Consider the following 20,458-nt stretch of genomic DNA (forward strand, 5'->3'; position numbering starts at 1 on the left):
GGGCTGGGGGTGAAGGGCTGTGCTGTTCTGAGTCAGTGTTAACCCTTTCCTTGGTGCAGGTTTGGACTGGGGTGGATTTGAGAGTGGTGCAGGCAGAGCGGAATGAACTGGGCACGGCTGAGGGAGGTGGGTGATGCTCTTGGGGCTGTGTAGGAGATCTCTCAGGTACCAATGGGGCTGTCTTGACCATCTGCTCAGGGTAATTGATGTGATGTGGTTTGGGGTGAAGGAGTCCTTCCTCAGGACCAGAATCACCAGGAGTTTGCTTATCCATCTTCTGTGTCACTGTCCAGTTCCTGTGATCATCCCATGTTTTTGCTTATGAAGGGCATGGTCTCCAACATCCTCTGTCTCTGCAGCTCTCTCTGTGCTGGTTCATGGCACTGTGTTTTTATTTGACAGACCTGAGATTGGTGAAACAAAGACATTTTGTGGCATGTGGTGTGCAGCAAAGAATGAATAACCCACAAAGCCCCTCAGCATATCCCTCTGTGCTGCAGTGGGCTGCTCTTGCAGAGAGGTCCCATCTTCTCCCTTTTTGGATAAAACTACCTTTTATCATCTACCTCGAGTTGATTAGGAACTCACAAAGAAATGAGAAATGGGGGAAGTTTTTCAGCCAAGGCACCCCTTTATATTTTTTTTTTCCCAAGGAATAGCACTTTCTACAAAGGCTGACATCTCAGCCAACTTCAATTTGGCCACAAAAGTGTTGCCTTTTCTTTCTCCACTACCAGCAAGATACATTTGTGAGCCCTTGACTTCTCCTTGAACCACAGTATTTATTGTCCTGCTCTGCTTTCCCTCAAACCAAAACTCATTTCAAGTGGCAATTGAGCCTTTTTCCTATAATTTTCAGTGCATTTTGAGGCATTTGTAGAGGGTGCATTGCCGAGATAAGTAAAAGCATTTGGTTTTGTTGTCCTTAACAGCATCATTTGAGACATCACCTTTCAAGCTGTGAGGGTGCTTTAAATGTTTGCTGATAGTGGCAGCTTTTCTCACACGGTTCAGCTCTCACCAGGAGGGGAGAGAGCCTTCAGCATTCCAGGAGCCCAGAAAGGAGCCAGGTCACCCCCAGGGCTGGAGAGGGAGCAGTTTGGTGGCAGGGAGCCACCCCTGTGTTTCAGGGTGTGTGCATCCTTACTTTGCAGTGGTTCCATAAAATGTCCCCTGAGCAATTCCTCTGGCGAGGGGAGCAAGCAAACCCCTTACAAGTTGCCTGTTAGTGTCTCCAAAAATCCTTGTAATCCCCATTGCAATGCAGCTTTCATTAGAGAAATAACATGGAATGCAGGCAGAGAGGGAAAATAATTGTGCTGGGAGGTTTGTCTGTCACTGCTTGCAGGGAATTCAGGGACACATTTCACTTTGTCTGATCTGCTCTAGCATTTCTCCCTGTGTCCATCACAAGGGGCTCTTGGCAGTAACCAATTCCAGTCCCATAAGATTTTGTTAAGGGCTTCTTGAGAGGAAAAAAAAAATTAAAAATCAATAAACCTTCCAGCTCCTTGGCTTGGTCTCCCATTAGGTTTAAACCCAAGCAGCTGTGACAGCTGTTGTGTGCTCTTCAGGACAATCATGCACTCAGAGCTGCATCCTCACAGCCACAGGGTGCATTCCTCTTTGCCTTGGGTGTCTGCCTGGCCCCTCACACCCAAGCAGGGGCTGAGCCCTCACCTTTGCAGGGTTCCAGGGCTGCCTTTGCCATCCATCAGCCGTCCTGGGAGCCCTCCTGGTGGAAACCCACGCCTGCTCCCTCCTCTCCTCGTGTCCCCATCATGCCACCTCCATTCCAGCCCCCTTTGCCTCACCCAGGACAGGTGTGCAGATGGTTCTGACCTGTTCCTTCCACTGCATCCCTCCACAGCCTCTGCTTTTCTCTAACACATCACCAAGCTCCTGCTTTTCCCTTTCAGAGCCCTCCCAGCTCTGTTTTTCTCACCCTGTGTCTCAGGGTTGGTTCTGCTGTGTCCAGCAGTGTCGGGCCAGCATCAATCACTTGTGGGTTTTCCAAAGCAGCTCCTTCATCCTTTCCTCCCTGATGGAGTTCCATGCTCACAGGGGCTCCTCTGAAATACCTGCCCTGGGCTCTTGTGCCTTAAACCCTTCCCCTAAACATTAAACAAAGGGTTTAAGGGCTGTGGTCCTGCACTCCCATAAGGCAAAAAGATGTTCAAAGGGTGTAGGGAAAGAAAACAGCCATTGACAAGTGTGTGAGTGGAGTGGGGTGTGAGGGGGAGCTGTGGACACCCATAAAGCCTTGTGTGGGTTAGATCAGTGGAAATCCTGCAGAAAAAGTCCTTGTGTGAGCTATTATCCTCTCCTCTCCTGCACTTGAGGCACCTTGAACCCGAGCTGTGGTGTGTCTGCACTGGGGGCCCAAGAGAGTCAATTTGTTAATCTGGAAGGTTCAGTCTTTTCTTTTTCAAAAGAAGCGAAGTGGCGTAGAAAGGAAAGGTGAAAGAAAGAAGGTTATTCTCAATTATTTTTCTTTTTTGTCTGTTTAGAAAAGCTTTAACTTGAGGGTGTTGAGTACCATATGTGTTTGAAAAAACATCACAGCTCAAGATCTGGAGGAGAGGAGAGTTTTTTATCTGTGGCTCAGAGCTAATTTTCTTGTGCCAAGTCACCAAAGGCAGAACCAGGCTACATGGTCTGGACCCAGTCTAGACAAGGAGGCTGGGTTTGGTGTTTGGGCTTTGTCCAGCCTGTGGATAAAGCCCAGCTGACACCAGATGCAGTTTTTGGAGTCAGTGTTAGCATCTGGATGGGGACATGCCCATTCGTGCTTGTCCAGCACAGCTCTCATCACTGCTCGTGGCTCTTGGCTGTTCTGGTGGAGGTGACAGAGGAAACTCAATACCTGGACAGAAAAAGGGCTGGAAAATCTGAATGGGGGATATCAGCTGCTCCCTGGGCTCCAGCACTTCATCTCCATCCACCCAGCCCTGGGTTCTGTCCCCTGGCAGCACCAGCAGCTCCTGTCCCCCCTGCGCCAGCCTCAGTCAGGGCACTCACTCTGGTTATCTGTGCCTGGTTTTCCTGGGTGTTACTGGAGCAGGGTGTGTGTGGCAGACTGATAAAACACTGCTGCCACTCAAGGACCAGCACCTCCACAACAGCTTGTGTTTATATCACCCTTTCATGAGTTAGCTTCTTTAAAAGAGTCCGAAGTTCCATTATTTCAGCTATTCTGATTTGTGTCATGAAATAATGCGGCTGATAACTGCTGGAATTTGATTTCTTCATTGACCTATGTCTTTTATTCATTTCAAAAGGGCAATGGATTTGCTGTTAAGTTTATCCTGTGGGTTAACCCTTACCAGGAGGTTTAGGTTTTTCTCAGGCATGTCAGGTTGGTGAGCAGAGAGCAGACCCCTGCCCTCTCTAGCATGAGTGCTGCCTGCAGGGAGGAGTTCTGCATTGCAGCCCAGATCCAGGCCAGGCTCTTCTCCTCAGATTCAGGGAGGCTGAGCACTCTCAGTGTGGTGGGGCAGGTGCTCCAGGTGTGCAGTGGGGAGGTGCCACCTTCCCTGGCTCGTGTGGCATTCTAGGACAGTGTCAAAGTGTTGTCTCCTGCAGGATTCCCACTGGGCTTTGAGGTCCCAGCACAGCAGTTTCTTTCCCTGAGAAAAGGCACCTGGCAGAGGTTCTGCCTTAGGAACCTTCTGATCATCTCCAGTGGAGGATTAGGAGATGAGGAGCAGCCAGAACCATCCCCCAGCTGTAGGATGAGACTCTCTGAGCTGCTCTTCTTAAGTCTCAGTTCAAGAAGGTGTCAGGGCTTGTGTCTAGGCTGCCTCCTTAGAGAAGATGGCCTTGAAGATCTGATGGCACTTTCCATCTGTCACCACCATGATCTGAAACCAGAGCTGTCTCAGGCAATGTTTCCCTGACAGAATCCTGGTTCCTGTTCCGATCCTGCTCAGGCTCCTGCCAATCTCAGGAGCTGCATCCACCCCTGAGGGTTTATTTACACCAGCTCCTCACTGGGAGAACAGCTCTTAGAGCAGAGGGATTGGGTTTCAGGACTGCTCTTTGCTCTTCTCTTTTAATTGCTGTCTCTTTCCATAAAATGTTGCAGTTAATAGTTATGGTGATTGGTGTAGCCAGTTTGAAAAATAATTACTGCCTGCTTCAAGATTATCTTTCCTCCTAATTAAAATCCTGGACCTCACATATTAAAGGTGTGCTGTTGACACAGCATCCCATGTGCGCCCAGACAACCTCATTTGGATTTACAGAATTAATTAGGTTTTATTTCCATCCCCAGCTGTTCTCTCCTGCACCAGGGTTGTGGCTGCTGTCTCAGCTGGACAGTGGTGGGAGTGATAAGAGGAAGGTGTTGCATATTTCCCATCACAAACCAGTCATTAAAAAGTATTTCCCAGACCTCAGCAGAGGATTTCCCACCTTCACTGTGCAGGAAACAAATTGCAGGAGCAGTGGCATGGCCTGTTTTATGGATTGGGCATGATGTGTTATGTTATGTCATCCCTGTGGGTGGTTTGGGACAGCCTGGAGTCCCTCACCCCCTCTCAAAGCTGCACTGAGAATTTATAACGCTGCGTGAGTGGGGTTTTTGCAATGCCCTGCCCGCAACAAAGGGAGACACAGACAAAAGAGACAGGTTTTGATTTTCATTATTAAAAAAATATCTTGTGAGTGTTCCCTACCCCTATTGTCAACACCCACTATTATCAAGTGAGTGCTCACTAGCTGCCTTTGGTGGGGTGGATACCCTGGGCTGGTTGTGTTAGGGCTGGTTTTGGGTGGTGGTTTGTGCACACTTGTTGGGATTGGTAGGGTTTTTTGTGTGTGCTGGGCTGCAGAGGTCAGCATGTGTCTATAGGGTGCTTCAGTGCCTGACCCAGGTCATTTTTCTCCTTGTTAATATGCATGAAACTGGTGGTCACATGCATGGCCTGTGCCTCTGTACAAGAATCACTTCATCTTGCTGTCAGGACCCTTGGATGTTCATAGAGCCTCTCAACAAAACACAAAAGTCAGTATTTTGGGAGGGCAAAAAGTCACCAGTATTTTTCTGTGTACTCCAGCTGGTAAATTGATAGAAAGGAGAGTTTTGAGGCTAAAGCAGCTGCAGGACAAACCCAGACAGTTGTCCTCCCTCAAAGCCAGCTGGTTAATACGACTTGACAGTTCTTCCCAGGTGGCTTCCCTGCTGCATGAGGAGACCCTAACTCACAGTGTTAAATGGTTGTGATAATCTCCCATTTCCCTCTGCACACTGGGGGGCTAATGTGCTTACCCATAAACTCATCAAGGAGGCTGCTTTATGGCTACCTGTGGGAGCAGGTGGCTGTGGCACTGCAGTGAGCTCTGCTGGCTCCCCCCAGCACAGCCCCATGGCTGGGCAAGCACAGGAAATGCTGATTATACTGCTTTTCCCCAGTTCCTTGCTCTGTTTTTGTGCTGGATGCCAGCATGAGCCAGGCAAAGATCTCCCTCCCAAAACATCATATTCATCCTTTGCTTGAACACCCATGGATGTGCCACCCCAAAAAACTTGTCTCTGTGCCCTTCCTGCATATGCTGAGGAGGTCACTCTGCTTCCAGAATTTGATTCACCAGAAAAGTCAATTTTTTCTCTTATCTGGCTGAGAACAAGCAAGCACGTTTTGTGCCTCGGTTGCTAAATTTTAATGGCTTTCTTGAAAAGCTAATTTGCAGGATTAAGGCTCAGCTCTCCCAAGGGTTCCTGCTGTCTGAGCACCAGACCCTCAGGAGCCCAGCAGAAAGTGCAAATGAGGAGCAAGGCACTTCCTGGGGCTCCACTGCCACTGCAGGACCTGCCTCAGGATCCCAGACATCTGGAGAGGGCACAGAAGTGGCACGTGCTCTGCTCTGCTTCCTCGTGCCTTTTGTCCAAGGTGCTGCCAGTCACTCGCCTTTAAAAATAATCCAGAGAGGCTTTGGCACAGCAGGATGTGCCGCCTGCACCAGCCCTGCCTGCTCTGGCATCAGACATGCTGGGGGAGGAGGGACTGTGCCTGATGGGGATATTTTCTACCTCCCCAAACCTTTTGCTTTCTTATTTTGCTCCTCTTGACAGTGTTTTCCTGGGCGAACCAGATAAGTTGCTTTTGCAATAAATACAGGGCGCTGGAAACATCATCTTACAGGATGTTGATTCTGCAATAATTTTTATCAGCAGCCCAAAATACCACAGCTGATACCATTTCTGCTGCTGCATCACTACATCCCTGCATGCTTCCCCTGTTCTTTTTGCCATCCCTCATATAAACTAACGTGTTTCCCAGCAGTGAGCACAGCTGACCTCCATATCTCACATTTTCTGTTGCAGTGTGCCATATTGTGTGTCTGATGGACTCGTGCTGCCGAGTGTGGTGATGAATTTTGGTCCAGGATCACAGCAGCAGTGGCTGGGTGTAATGGGAACTCAGCAGTGCATTTTAGCTCTTTCAGCCTGGTGACCCTTTGTTCCAAGGCAGATGTTTTTCTAGCCCTGTCGTGTTTGCTGTCAGAGTAAAATCTCCATTCATCAATGAAAGCCATCAGCATGTGTTTGACTGTGTCTGCTTCGAGGAGTTGTTGGAGTCTACTTGACATGTGGATGCTTTGGTCTGTGGTATTGATCTCCAAGGTTGATTGGAAGATAATTGTAGGCTGAAGTACCGAGGGCCACTGTTGCAAGCAATTTGTTTTTCATAAAGGATTGTCGAGGCACGAGATGCTTCAGTGCCATAGCAACAAGTGAGATGTAGCCAGCAGGCAGAGAGCAGGAGCATGCAGTCCCTGGAGAGGCTTTTCCTTGGCATGAAGAGCCCTGCCAGTCAGAATCCTGTCACTTTGCATCACCAATACACCTCAGCGAGGGGCTGGAGAGGGAGAAGGTGCAGAGCAGGGTGTGCTGTGTGAATAACAGGCTCCGTGTCCCTTTGCAGGTACTGGCTGACCAACAAGGTGCACATCAAGCGCCCCACCACCGGCCTCCTCATGTACACCCTGGCCACCCGCTTCTGCAACCAGATCTATCTCTATGGCTTCTGGCCCTTCCCCCTGGACCAGAACCAGAACCCAGTCAAGTACCACTACTACGACAGCCTCAAGTACGGCTACACCTCGCAGGCCAGCCCGCACACCATGCCCCTGGAGTTCAAAGCCTTAAAGACGCTGCACCAGCAAGGAGCCTTGAAGCTGACTGTGGGGGAGTGTGATGGGGCCACGTAGGCTGGTCCCCAGGCACGTTCCTGCACAGCCACAGGAAGGGAGGGAAGGGGGCAGAGAGGACGAGTGGTGCCTGGCGGGGTTGGTCATCTTCGTTAAGGCGACACAAATATATCTACGTGGTACCTATATATATTGACCTGAGTGTTATAACTGTTCGGTGTTCACCAAGGGAGGGGCAGGAGAGATGCAGGGGTGTCTCACAGGACTGGCCTGGGCAAGACCCCCTTTGCTGTGGGGCTTGCTGCACTCGAAGGGTGTTTGCCTTCCACGGGAGAGGTGCGGAGGTGGCCTTGGTTTCTGCGGGTGTGTTGGGGATGGTAACCGTGAGCCGTTTGTCGTGACTGGTGCCAGGTTGGTAGTTAGTTTGTTTGGCCAAGGGCAGCGAGGTGCACCCTTGGCCCCGTGCTCGTGGGGTGGGAGGGGGTGGGCAGGGAAGGTTTGTTGGTGGCTCTCACAGCCCAGGGTCCCGTGGCACCGAGCGGGAGCCGGGTCCTGCTCCACAGGGAACAGTGGCCAGATCCATCCAAACACAGGGTGGGCACAGCCTTGGGAGCAGGGGAAGCCTCTGGGGCTGCAGGAGGTGGCAGGGAGCAGATCCCAGTGGCACTCACACGTGTGAGGGGCTCCAGAGAGGCGCTGGGCAGGGGGATGGTGAGGAGGATGCTGAATGTTTCTGCTGAATATTGAATATTTCTCTTCCGAGGAGCAGAGATGCTGGAATGTCACAGGAAGGAGCTTTGCTGCCACAAAGCAGCGCCATTAGTATTGAGCAGTCTCACTGTGTCACAAGGACACCCAGCATCTGTCAGGGCTTGTGAAAACCATAAGTATATCCAGCTCTAATTCCTCAAATTCCCAGCTGTTCCCTCTAAGCAGCCTGCCTTCTTTCCTCCTCCAAAAACTGCCAAAATGTGGATGATAGGCCTAGACCCAGCCAAGCTGAAAGACCACAGGACTTCAAGGGACTTTTTCAAGTCTAAATAATTTATTTTCAGTTTCTCCCTGAAGAGCCAGCACACAGTGCTGAATTCCTGGAGTCCCACTCTGTCATTCCTTTCAAGCCCTAATTATCTCTCACTCCCAACAGTTAAATAGGATGTCAGATGGATCTTGATGGGATGCTTGCCTAGTGATGAACATCATAGAAATAATTCTTCCTTTTTTTTTTCCTGCCAGACAGAACCCAAAATATAAAGAATTTTTTATAACCACATTTGCTTTTTCTCTGATTTTCGGGCATTTTGAAGGAAGCAACTAGATTGATCTGATGATTCTGTTTCATTTTCTGCCTCTGTGGCCTATTCTGTTTGTCTCCTAATTAGCACTCAGTGCCAGAATGCAGGTGAGTCCAGGGTTCAGCGAGGGCTGTTTGGGTTTAATTTGTGGGAGAGTAAATAACACTGCACAGGCAGACCTCAGGCATGCACTCCACTGCTGCCATGGCTGGCTATCATCACCTTTGGGCCTCCTCCTGCTACTGTGTTTTTTAAGTTAAAAAGTGTACAGTTTGGGGCTGAAATACTTGACATTGTCTCTTTAAAAGCTGAGTGCTTCAAGTGGTAAAAAGAAGAGCTCACTTTCATGTTTTGGGCTGTAAAAGCTACTGTACCCATAGGAGCCTCCAGCCTGCTAATTAGTGTCAGATGAAGATGGCTAAGATTAAGGTATAAGCAACATTATAGTGGATAAATGTGGGCTAATCTGCCACTGAGGGGATGTTTCTTTCCAGCACCAGAAAATCGTTTCTTTCATGTCTTTTTTTTTTTTTTAACCTGGTGCCTTTTTTTTTTTCCCCTGCATATTATTTTTACTTGACTTTAGTCTCACAATAAAGCTAAACCTGGCTGTGAACCTCGGCTTAAGCTGAGACAGGAGGAGTAAAACTGCAGGATGGAAGTAATCTGCAATCCCAGGGAGCTTCCCACGATTCAGGAGTGGTTCTTAAAGCCAGACAATTCCCAGGTTTGTCCCCAGCACAGGGGGAGGGACAGGGCAGGGCTGGAGCTGCAGGGACTGCTAAAGCCAACTGTTGTATTGAGGGGCCTGGGCCGTGGTACTGATTGCTGTTAGCAAACCTTCTTTTTAAATAAAAGTAGAGGAAATTAAATCAATGTGCAGGGGTTTTATTTTTATTCTGTATTTTCATCGAATGTGTGGGGGTTTTATTTTTATTCTGTGTTTTCCTCAAACAGAAGGGCAAGGGGGGGAGCCAAGACCATGAAGTGCCCATGGGATCAATTCCAGGAGACTCTGGAACCCCTTGGGCTGAGAGGGGAAGGCTGGGCTTGTTTGCCCACGTGGGGTGGGTGTCAGGGCTGTGCCAGGGAGGCATCCAGAGCCATCAGGATGTCCTCTCTGTGCCTACAGGGATTTTTGAGCTGAAGCTGCAGCAGCACAACGAGGGTGTGCCAGGGGGTGAAAAGGGGATGGGAGAAGGGATTTTTCCTTTCTGGCGCTCTTGAAGCAGCTGCTGCATCAAAGCACGGGTAAGTTATAAGCAAATTATTCAGGGGGATGGAATTGCTGGTGATGTTTCTATTCCCAGAATGGGTCCTGTTCCACCCCCGTTGTAAAAATGCATTAAACCATGAGCAAGACCCTGCAGCTATTGAAATCCCTGGCTGAGCTCCCATTTCACCTTGCTGCCATGCAGGCTGGTCTCTGCTGTGTTTATATGCACAAAAAACAACTAACAATTTCCCCTTGCTTCAGTGTTTTGTGTCATGCCCTCTGGTCTGGTTCTCTGAGCTTCTCCTCAGGTTGAAAACACAATTTATCATCTCAGTTTCCAGCAAATAGGTGGGACCTGGCTCCACCAAGCCCCAGAGTGCCATAAAGCCCTTGTGCTGTTCATGAGCAGCAGGAGCAGAGATCCAGATTCACCTCCTGCAGCAGTGCTTGCGGTGAGTGGATGATTTTTGGGCTATTTTGGGGCAGCACAGCAGCTGCCAGATGCTGTGGGGACCCAGCAGCTGCACCAAGCTGCTGCTTGATGGATTTCTTCATGGCCAGTTAAGGCTCTTGTGTCATCAGGAGTGAAGCAGAGGAGAGCACTGATGCTACTCAGGCAGAGATGCAGGTGCACAGTGTTGCACCATGGATGTGGCTGACTGCCCTGGAAGGCAGCAGCAGCTCCCCTTGCTCTTCCCTCCTCCATCCCAGCACTGCCTCCAGCCCTGGGGCTGGTCCAAACTGGTGCTGCTGGTGGCTCTGGGATGGGGAGCTCCCTCCCATGGGTTTGTGCCAAAAGGCCCCTGGATGGTAAAAGTGACCTAAACTTCGAAAATAGAGGAAAACTTGAGTCTCCAACTGGCTAAGCCCAGAGTTTGGGGACTTTTGGGGCAATGCTCTAAAAGGGCTGCTGGCCAAACAGTGTTCTCTTCACCCTGTGCTAGGTCCAACAGCTTGGGGGAAAGGGCTGTGTGTTCCCTGCTCCCCACACCACAGTGAGAAGCTCAGCTGTCTTTTCATTTTATTCATGTTTTGCTGGGTTACATCCTACCCTTGGAGTCTGCCACAGCTTTGGCATCCATATATATGTAAATATATATATCTGGTGGCATGGCTCTTGCTCTCCTGGCGGAGATCACGCCATATCTGCCCTGACACCAAGCACATCTCCTCTGGTCAAGCTGCAGAGTCTGCAGGCTCCACTGCCAACATTAATTTATTGTCATTAATACCTGCACTGCCTTCTTTAGAGCTGATTTGAGTTGCAGCAGCTCCCCTGAACTGCAGCACAGCATCCCCTGGCTGCTTCCCACTCTGCCCAGCCCCTCCCAGCCCCACAGGACAGGAATGGAGTTTGTCCCCTTCCCCCAAACTCTCCTCCAGCCAGGACTTGCTGCAGGTCAATAACCAACCCTGTGCTTCACTCCCAGCCCAGATAATTAGTGAGCAAAGTGCAAATAGTCACTGTGATTCAAATTACCTTTTAATTTCTTTTCAAGGTGCCTGAGGGGTTTCTTTAGTTCTGTGAAAGAAACTGATTTTTCTTTTTTTTTTTTTGAGACACCAATCTTGCAAACCAGGAAGACACAATATTTTGTATTCAAGGTGTAATGAAAGCTGTTTTCATTTTTGCACTGCATTTTGGATACTTCTTGGGAATAACACTGAGCACTTCAGACAGTCTCAAAGGATACAAATTATTTATGTTGATCCCAAAACAAATTCATTTTTAATTTTGTGCAAAATAGTCTCAAAAAGGTTGCACCATCTACAAATCATAACATAGATAATGGGTTTGTCTATTTTTTTATCCACCACTCCTTTTCAAAATTTAAACAATCCAATTTCATGCTAGAGAGGCTTGAAACTATGGAGATTAAAGCTTAAAGCTTTGAGAGACCCACAGGGGACAGAAGGAAAGTGGTTTGGTTTCCTCCAGAGTGGCCCCCAATGTCAGGAGGTAAAACCAGGCACATAACCACGGTCTCCAATGTAATGCTTTGACAAACCATACATTTTTCAGCTCTTTCTTTTGGTTGCTTTAATTTTTAGGTTTCTCATGTTTATGAATGATTCATTAGGATATATTTTCATTTCTCTGTGTTACTCTATCACCCTCAGCACCAGACAGCAGAATTTCATTTTGGGGTCCGCCTTTTAACCACATCAAATGCTTTCTAGCCTTCCTCCTCTTCACTACTACTTAAACTTATTTTTCTCTGTGAAAACAACTGAGCACCTCTGAGCTGGCCAATCTTGTCTGCACTCCAGTAGTGCTCATGTCCAGGTTTTACACTGGGTCATCTTCCCACTGTGGACACCACCAGCAGCAGGGAAGGGACTCCATGTCTTCTTTGTGCTCCCCAGATGGTTCCACATCACCCATGCAGGAAACTACTGAGAAAGGAAGGGAAATTACTGAGAAAGGCCTTGGACGGGGGCCTGAATGATAGCCAAAAAAACATCACCCACCCAAGAGGATGGACTTGTCTCCCAGTATTAGCAATATCAAGGCATTCAGCAGTAAGCTCCTTTTCCAGCTGGAATAACTCCTGCTTGATGAACTCCTGCTCATCAAACCTACCCAGTGCACGAGCAAAGCTGTCACCGGCTGGTTCCCTTCACAGCCCAGCTGCAGGCAGATGCATTTAGCTGCTTAACATCATCCCCAAGCAAATCCACCCATGCCCCTACAAGAACCAAGGTCAGCACTCACTGACCCTTCCTACTGTGGTGCCCCCAAGACCTCGTGCATGAGCTGAGAGCAAATGTGAAGCAACAACATGGATGGAAACATCTCCTGCTTGGTTAATGAAGGAAGCTTCAGCCATCTCCAAGCCCTGAAGAGAGGAGGACAGACCCCAGGGATGGTCAGGGAGATGTCATCCTGAAGGAGATGCCAAACTCTCCAGGCTGAAGGCTGCACAGGGCAGGCACTGAATTTACTGCTCTCATGCTCAAAATGAAAGTGGGCAGTATCTGTTGATTGTATCCAGGAGAAAAGCACAGAGTTTGGATGGATTAGGAAAAAACACTGAATGCCAAAAAGCATCTGGGACTGTTGTCCCCTCTCAGAGTGCCCAGCCAGAACAAACCCATGGCTCTGCTGGAGGAACGCTGCCAGCAATAAAAGTTAAGTCCCCCTGTGCTGAAATGGTGGCAGGCCATCTGACACTAATCCTGTGCTCCAGCAAACAAAGCCTCCCAGGCACTGTGAAATATCCTCAGCTATCTGCTGGCTCGGTTGCCTGGAGAAGCTGCTCCGTGGAAGGCTGGAGGAGCACTCGGTGTTCTCACACAACCCAGGCAGCAGAGGTTAAAGCACATTAGAGCAGCATAATGAGCTTTTTAACCAGTGCTCCGGAAAGCCTCACGTGCCACTCTCTAGAAAATGTTGCAATTTAGGCTTTGGAGGAAGCACAGAGCAAGGAAAATGTTGTGCTTGGACCATCCATCCTGTGGTGTCCTGCTGCAGCTCTTCCAGATGAACTTGCTTAACTCAGCTTGTGCCTGGAACAGCTTTGGGCTGGAGATTGCTAGGAAGAGGAGAAGAGGCATGCTCTATTCCTGGACTGCATATTAGTGTTCCATATGGGTGCAGAGCCAAAGCATATGGACCTCCATCTGTCAGGCAGGCCTGGTCTGGCCCCATGGATGGTTTGTAATGCGCGTAGATTCATCCAGATTTGGGATTCCTCCAAAGCAAGGCGAGAGCCAATGACTCAAATATTGTGCAAAGCCATTGAAACCGATGGCACTAAACAACAATCATTTGTCTCCTGTTTGATTTTACTTGCTGTAAAATAATGAATTAGTTACGGGCGTGGGTGAGTATTGTGCTGTGGATGGAAGCTTTGAAGGAAACATGGCTAAAAGAAAACAAAACAAGAATCATCCTAGTAATTCTGCATCAGCTTCCTCCTGTGTATTATTCCCCAGAAAGTAAGCTGTGTCCTTCACCTTCAATAACATGGCATTTATGCTCCATCTGTGATCAGATTTAAAGATGTTTGCGGGCATAATTCAGGCAACTTTCAATGACAAATTCAAGGAAGCTGGAGAAAGAAAACTCTTGAAGTTCTTCCACGACTAAAACAACTCTAGGGAAAATGAACTTTGCTCCTACAAGCTCTTTATTAACCACAAGCTCCGGACTTGGATGTTTTCTTTTCTTTTAAAACAAATAATTAGCCCCAAAAGACTCCAAGTCTTAGCATGGTGTGCTGTTTCTTGCACTGAGAAGCCAGTGTGTGGTGGGACTGGTCCTGACCTCGCTGAAATCAAGAGGCACTGCAGCCCAGCAGCACCACAACTTCATCCTTCTTCAGGTCACATTTCCGCTTTGAAAGATGGGCCTCAGAGGCTGAATTTCAGGCACCATGCTGGAAACATTTCTGCTGAATTTTCCTGCAGAGCTGTGTGGGACACACGATTAAAGCCATGGGATGACCGCCAAGGAGATGGGCTATTGTGGCAGCCCCTGGGAGAGCTCATAGCAGAAAAAAAACCCTCTCTCCACTAAATTAATTAATTGCCATGCATGTTAGCTCTGGGGTTTGGGGAAATTACCGTGGCCTGATTTCCTTCAGCACTTTTATTCCTGGCTGGAGACCAGGGGAGTTGTTGAGGTTGCTGACTTAAGACACCATAACAAATGGCTGGAAATGACCGGGCAGGAGCTGTGATTTGTAACCTGTGCGTCTCACCTGCCTCCAGCATGGCTTTCATGGCTCCTTTTCTGGGGATTTTATGGAAGGGGCAGGTCTACAAGCATGCCAGCCTCCTCCTGGGCTTCACAGGAGACACCAGGAGGGCACAAATTTCTTGGCCGAAACCCATCCGAGGAGCCAGGCAGCTCTGAACATTCTGTGGTTTATTTTTGGAAGAAGCAATTTTGGTAATTGCATGCGTTAAATGAAAGGCAATTAGGGATGGAGGGAAGGTGTTGCATATGTGTTGGAGCAGGAGCCAGCTCCAAGCCAAAGGGCCTGTTAAAAACATGGACCCCTGAATGTGCCACAGGCCAAAGGGGACAGGGAGATGCTGGAGGGGTGTGTGGGTATTTTGGGGTGTTTAATGTGAAACAGGGCATGGAAACACTCACATCTGTGATGTGTCTTTTATGGTGTTCCCAAGGTTTTAATTAAAAAGGCAATAAAAGCACGACGAGCAGAAACCAGGATGTTTTAACAACCAGCTGTTATAAATTGTTTTGTAGGGGGGAAAGAAAATCAAAGAACAATTGTTCATGTAAAGGAGTTTGGGACACTGAGTTCACAGGGAGAGATAAATCCACTGGGAAAGGTTTTGCTGTCAGGAAGCACGTGCTGCACAGACAATAAAGTGCAGGGGGGTTTCCATGCTGGCTGTGTCCCCATCAGGTACATCAGTCTGCCAGAAACATGGCACATGCCAGAGGATTGGGAGCAGGATCACATGCCAGGAGGTGGGATGAGGAGGATGTTGGATTTGGGCTGGGATGATCTCTGGATGGCTCTGAGGAGTTTCAGCTGTAATTTCTGAGATTGCAGAGCACTATGCATTTTGTGCTTGGTGACAGGCACACTAAAATCATTTTGTACAGCACCTGTTGCCTCTGGCAGAGGTGACAGCAGGGAAACACTGGAACAGGATGGAAGGGAGTTAATGAGGCCCACAGAGGCAGCTGCAGGCCATGCAGGCATCATCTCTGGCTGTTTTTGAGGATTATGAGGATTTGGGTTTGTCCATGGCCTTGGATAGGATCAGGGGTTTGCTGCCTAATGCTGGGGTGCCCAATCCATCTGGAGATGAATCCATCTGGATATGTCTGTGAGCTGGTCCCCTTCCTTGTGTCTCTGTGTTTACATTCTCAGTGGGAAAGGGAACCCTGGGCCTGCCACCCCAGCACTCCTGAGCTCTTTCTCCATCTCTTCCATGACCCTGGTGCCTTCAGACTGTTTTCTCCATGTGTGTTACTTAGCTTTTTGCAAGAAGAGACCTGCCTGTGCCCCCAGCTGGTCCTTGCTGCTCCCACAGAAGCATTCTGGATGGGTTTTCTCTCTGCCTTCCAGAATTCAATGAAAGTCCCCAACAGCCACGGCTCCCAGCAGCTCCCAAGGACCACAGTTCCCTGAGTTTGTAGTTTCAGTGGAGATTAGCTTCTAAAATTTAACAAGGATCTCTGTGAAAACAGCATCCCAAGGATAAAACAACAACCAAAAAAAAAAAGGAAGCCCATTGAATACCCATCCAATTAAGTCTTCCAACTGATCCTAATTAAACACCCATTCCTGACATTTGACAGAGTGGTTTAGATTAGAGCAGTGAAAAATCCCCTCAAAAAGGCAGATTGACATTTTGCAGAGGAGTGTTTTCATAGTAATACTAATGGCTTCAAACCCCTAGCTTATAACCTAACATGAAAAAAAAAAAAAAAAAAAAAACCCAAACCAAAACAACTTTTAGCTTGGCAAAGGGGTAAGGAGCAGCCAGGCTGGCTGGCAGGGAAATTCCTGGTGACCAAACTCCTGGCTGTAGTGAATGCAGACAACCCCTGGCATTGGCTCTCCATGTGCAGGGCCCTCAAAAGGCAGCATTTAATAAGATACAGAAGCTGGGGTTTTTTGGCTGAGCTGAATATGAAATCGCCATGGCAACCTTTCTTCCAAGGTGATCTGAGTCAGGTAGCAACAGCAGGGATGAGTTAAAGGTCATCCCTGCAGAGGAAGATGGGCACTGATAGAGCACTTTAACAAGTCCCAGGGGAGGTGGCATTTAAAAGCTACTCAAAGGGCTCAGCTGGATCCATGAGGGGAGAGAAATCCAAGAGCAGCAGTGATTGGAAAGCTCCTGGCTGAGCAGGCAGCTGCATCAGCAGTGCCCAGAGGGCACTCCCAGGAGGGCCCTGGACCCATGAGATGTCCAACATCAGATCGCCAGCACCTGGAGAAGGGCTTGTTTAGCAGCTGGGTAGGGACTGGGCAAAACCTTTGCAAGAAAAGCTCCTGTTCTGGAGTGAAAGCAGCAACTCCGTGTAAGGGATGAGACCTCACCCTCCAGCAGAGAAATAATAATTTCAAAAATCATCTAAGACTAATTGCAAACTGATTTTCACCAGGACTTAAGCTTCCAAAATGCCTGAGGGCCTTTGAGAAATATCTCCTCCCACCTCAGAGGAGGGGCTCAGTGTGATTTGTGACAACGAGCCAATGCTGTTGTCCTCACTCCACAGAGAAGGAAAACAGGGGAATGGAGGGGGGTGCTGTCATCTCCACAGCCAAATCCAGGCATTTAAAAATGCAGCTTGGACTCCAGTGATAGCAGCTGCTGTGTAGTTTGGCCAAGTGCTGGCACATTACATTTTGGGCATTACAGGGTTGGGGTGGCTTGGTTTTTCACACATTCACAGCAATTCACAGAATTTCTAGGTTGGAAGAGACCTTTAAGATCATCGAGTCCAGCCCATCTTCCAACACCTCAACTAGATCATGGCACCAAGTGCCAGATCCAGTCTTTTTTTAGACACATCGAGGGATGGTGACTCCACCACCTCCCTGGGAAGATGATTCCCTTAAGCCACTTGTTGATGATGCGGATTCTCCTATTTCTTTCTATAATTTTCCTCCTCCACCAAAGGGACTGAGCAGAACGCTACCTAAGCACCTGCCCTATCAACTACCTGCTAGCGCCTGGCGGGCGTGCGCGGGCGCGCGTGCCGGTCGCGTGCCGGGCGCGTGTCGGGCGTGCGTGGTCGCGTGCGGGCGCGTGCGTGTCGCGTGCGGGTCGCGTGCGGCGGGCGTGCGCGTCGGCGTGTGGTCGCGCGTGCGGTCGCGTGCGTGCGTGCCGCGTGCGGGCGCTGCGGCGGGTCGCGTGCGGTCGCGTGCCGGGCGCTGCGGTGCGGGCGTGCCGGGCGCGGCGCGTGCGGTCGCGTGCGGGTCGCGTGCGTGGCGCGCGTGCCGGGGCGTGCGGCGGTCGCGTGCCGGGCGCGTGCCGGGCGCTGCCGGGCGTGCGCCGGGCGCGTGCCGGGCGCGTGCGGCGCGGGGCATGCCGGGCGCGTGCCGGGCGCTGCGGCGGTGCGCGCGTCGCGGGCGCTGCGTGCGGTCGCGTGTCGGGCGCGCGGCGGTGCGAGCGCGTGCCGGGCGGCGTGCCGGGGTCAGGTGCCGGGCGCGTGCCGGGGTCGGGACTTTCACTGTTAGAAACCAGGGGCTGTGCCTGATGGCTGGGAGGGAAACCAGAGGTTCAGGAGATCTTAAGAGCCTGTTCTTGCTGCTGTACTGGTGGGAGCCTGACTGCCAGAGCCTCTCCCACAGTTTTAAGCAAGACCCAAATGGGAACTTGTGCCGCACCCTGCCCTGTGGTCTCTAAGCTGGATGCTCTCATTGCGAACTCTGCTGGATCTGTCCAAATCAACTAGCTTTGTTTTGGAAGGAGAAGGTGAGGAAAAGGTGGGTCTGAAGTGAAGCCCAAAGAGAGGGCACAGTGGGACCGTGGTCTGCAGAACACGCAGAGGCTCCAGCCCTGTCCAGATGCCCAGAGTTTGCTGGCTCCTGCTGAAATTTCTGCTTCTCTGACCAAAGCCACGTGCTCACTGCTGGCCCTCCTGGCTGCCAACCCATCTGAGCACTGAGTTACACAAGTGCTTTGTGCCCTCCCTCTGCTCAGAAATGGGGACAAAATAAACCATTCTGCTCTGCTCTCAAGGAGGGTCAGCCTGCACCTTGCTCAGCCTTTGGAGCTGCCATGGACTTGTCATCAGAGCTGCTGTAATTTGAACTAATGACTGGGGAACTCACTGCTGATCGCAGGGCACTGCCAGGCTCTGGCTGCCAGCGCACAGAAATCCAACTGCCCCCGCAAAGCCTGCTAGGATAACATCTCAGAGCAGCGCCAAAATGGACTTCAGCCGTTTATTTTGACAGCTGTAGTTTTAATTATTCATGTTTAGGTTTTACAGTGTGCTGGTAAAAGGACCACGAGGCATTTCATAAACAAAACAAAACAAACAAACCAAATTTAAAAAAAAATGAGCCTTGTAGACCTTGGGCTGTGATAAACCAGGACAGAGAAATGGGGAAAGGCTGTGCCAGAGGACTAAGACTGGGAATCTTCCACAGGCCACAAGGAAAAGCTATTTCTCTTTGGACAGCTCAGTAATTACCATAAAGCTGAGTGAATGGGCAGTTCAAAACTTTGAGATGGGGCACAAATTTGCAGTTTTTTGGAGCACAGACTTGTTGCAGGAGGCAGGGGACCTGTGAGCAGGAAAATCCATGTGTTCCATCCCTTTGACAATTTAATCCCATCCCACCCACCAGGCAGAAGGGCATTTCCACCGCAGCACCTCAGCATTTGCCTTTCTGGGGAATGGAGACAAAAGCCGCACATTTCCAAGATGAGAAAGTGACACAAATACACATAAGGGAGGGGGAATTTGGAATGGCTAAAAAGGTTCCAGCCTGTCTGACATCCACCCACATGTTGAAGAAAAGCCCCACTGGCATCACAGTTTGGATCAAACATACCCTGGGGTCTCCTCTCCTGCTCTGTGGGGCTGTGGGGTCCACAAGACATCTCACAGGTTGGATAAACATGCCTGAAATGTGCAGCTTGGGTCATCTTGATTTTTTTTTCCCCAGTCAAGAACATCTGCAAAAAATCATCTAATTCCCATGGAAAACTCCAGGCACGCAGAACTGAAAATTTCATCAGAAGTATATTTAATGGGAATTATTTCCCTGGTGGTGCTGGGCAGCCCTTAAAATGTGTGAACTTGAGGACATAATTTAGTATCTGCTGCCTCAGCTCTTGATTTTCCAAAGGGAGAGGGAAACAGTAGCCCACCTTATTAAAGCTCTGGGAGACAGATTGTTGAACATTAAATAAAAGCTCCCTGTTACCATTGAACAAGGGAGTATTTGAGGTCCTGCTGCTCTCCTGTGAGGCTGAATTTGCACCAAAACTGGTGCTTGATGGATGTGAGCCCGTGGCAGAGGCTGTCCCAGAGATCTGCAATCACCACTTCAAGTGTTGGTCTGAGGGGACCCATCACTTCAGAGGTGATTTTAAAGGGGAGCATGAAATGAGCTGAGACTTCACACCTGCACATCAAGAGGAGATGGATGTAAAAAATAAATGGGTTTCTCAGGCAGGGGGTCAGGCTAATCACCTGCAGGTTCTGTTTGCTTGGTGTGTTTCTGACACGGCAGCCGGACTGGATTTTTGCCCATGTTAAAAGCAAGTAGGGACCTGGAACTTTGGGATGGGGCTCAGGGAAACCCTTGCTCTGGGTTTTCTGCCGTGGTTCTCCTCACATGAGGAGCAGGATGTTGTAAGAGCCAAAAGGAGGGATGTGGGACCCCAGGGGCTCTCCAAAATGCAGTTTATTCCATTTTACAAGAGGTGACAGCAGTCCAGGGTGGTGGGTGACAGAGCTGTGCCTACAGCTGTCAGCTCCAGCTGCAGGCAGGCCTGGAGACCCCGAGTTTAGGTTACAATGCATTATAGACTTTTCTTTTGGTTACAATGCATTCTATACTTTTCTTTGCTGAGCATCTTAGTACAGTAGAACCAATCTATACCTTAACTTTTATCTATAGCCTATCAGAACTGCCATAATTACCATATTCGTGTTACTGTTCTCCAATCACTCAAAGTTAGTACATTACAGTTTAAGCTAGAAGTTGTTTCTCAGTTTTCTTGCAGTGGAAATTCTGAGAGCTTTTTTCTGCTTGCAACATTTGATGACTTGTTTGCCTGTGCTATCTTTCTGCTTGGTAAAAACATCTTCTTGTTTGGGGTGGGTTTATCCTTT

The 20,458-nt window shown here is 49.4% G+C and overlaps 1 protein-coding gene across 2 annotated transcripts in view; it reads left to right on the forward strand.

The window, feature by feature from the left end:
- Positions 1-9,322, forward strand: part of ST8SIA2 (ST8 alpha-N-acetyl-neuraminide alpha-2,8-sialyltransferase 2) — a 32,290-nt gene extending 22,968 nt beyond the window's left edge. For both annotated transcript variants that reach the window (XM_030955370.1, XM_030955371.1), the window contains one exon: positions 6,930-9,322. In XM_030955370.1, the coding sequence (XP_030811230.1) occupies positions 6,930-7,215 (286 nt within the window). In that variant the 3' untranslated portion in view covers positions 7,216-9,322. The remainder of the gene's footprint in view (positions 1-6,929) is intronic.
- Positions 9,323-20,458: the final 11,136 nt, after the last annotated feature.

The sequence above is a fragment of the Camarhynchus parvulus genome, chromosome 10 (assembly GCF_901933205.1).
Source record: "Camarhynchus parvulus chromosome 10, STF_HiC, whole genome shotgun sequence".
Lineage (NCBI taxonomy): Eukaryota > Metazoa > Chordata > Aves > Passeriformes > Thraupidae > Camarhynchus > Camarhynchus parvulus.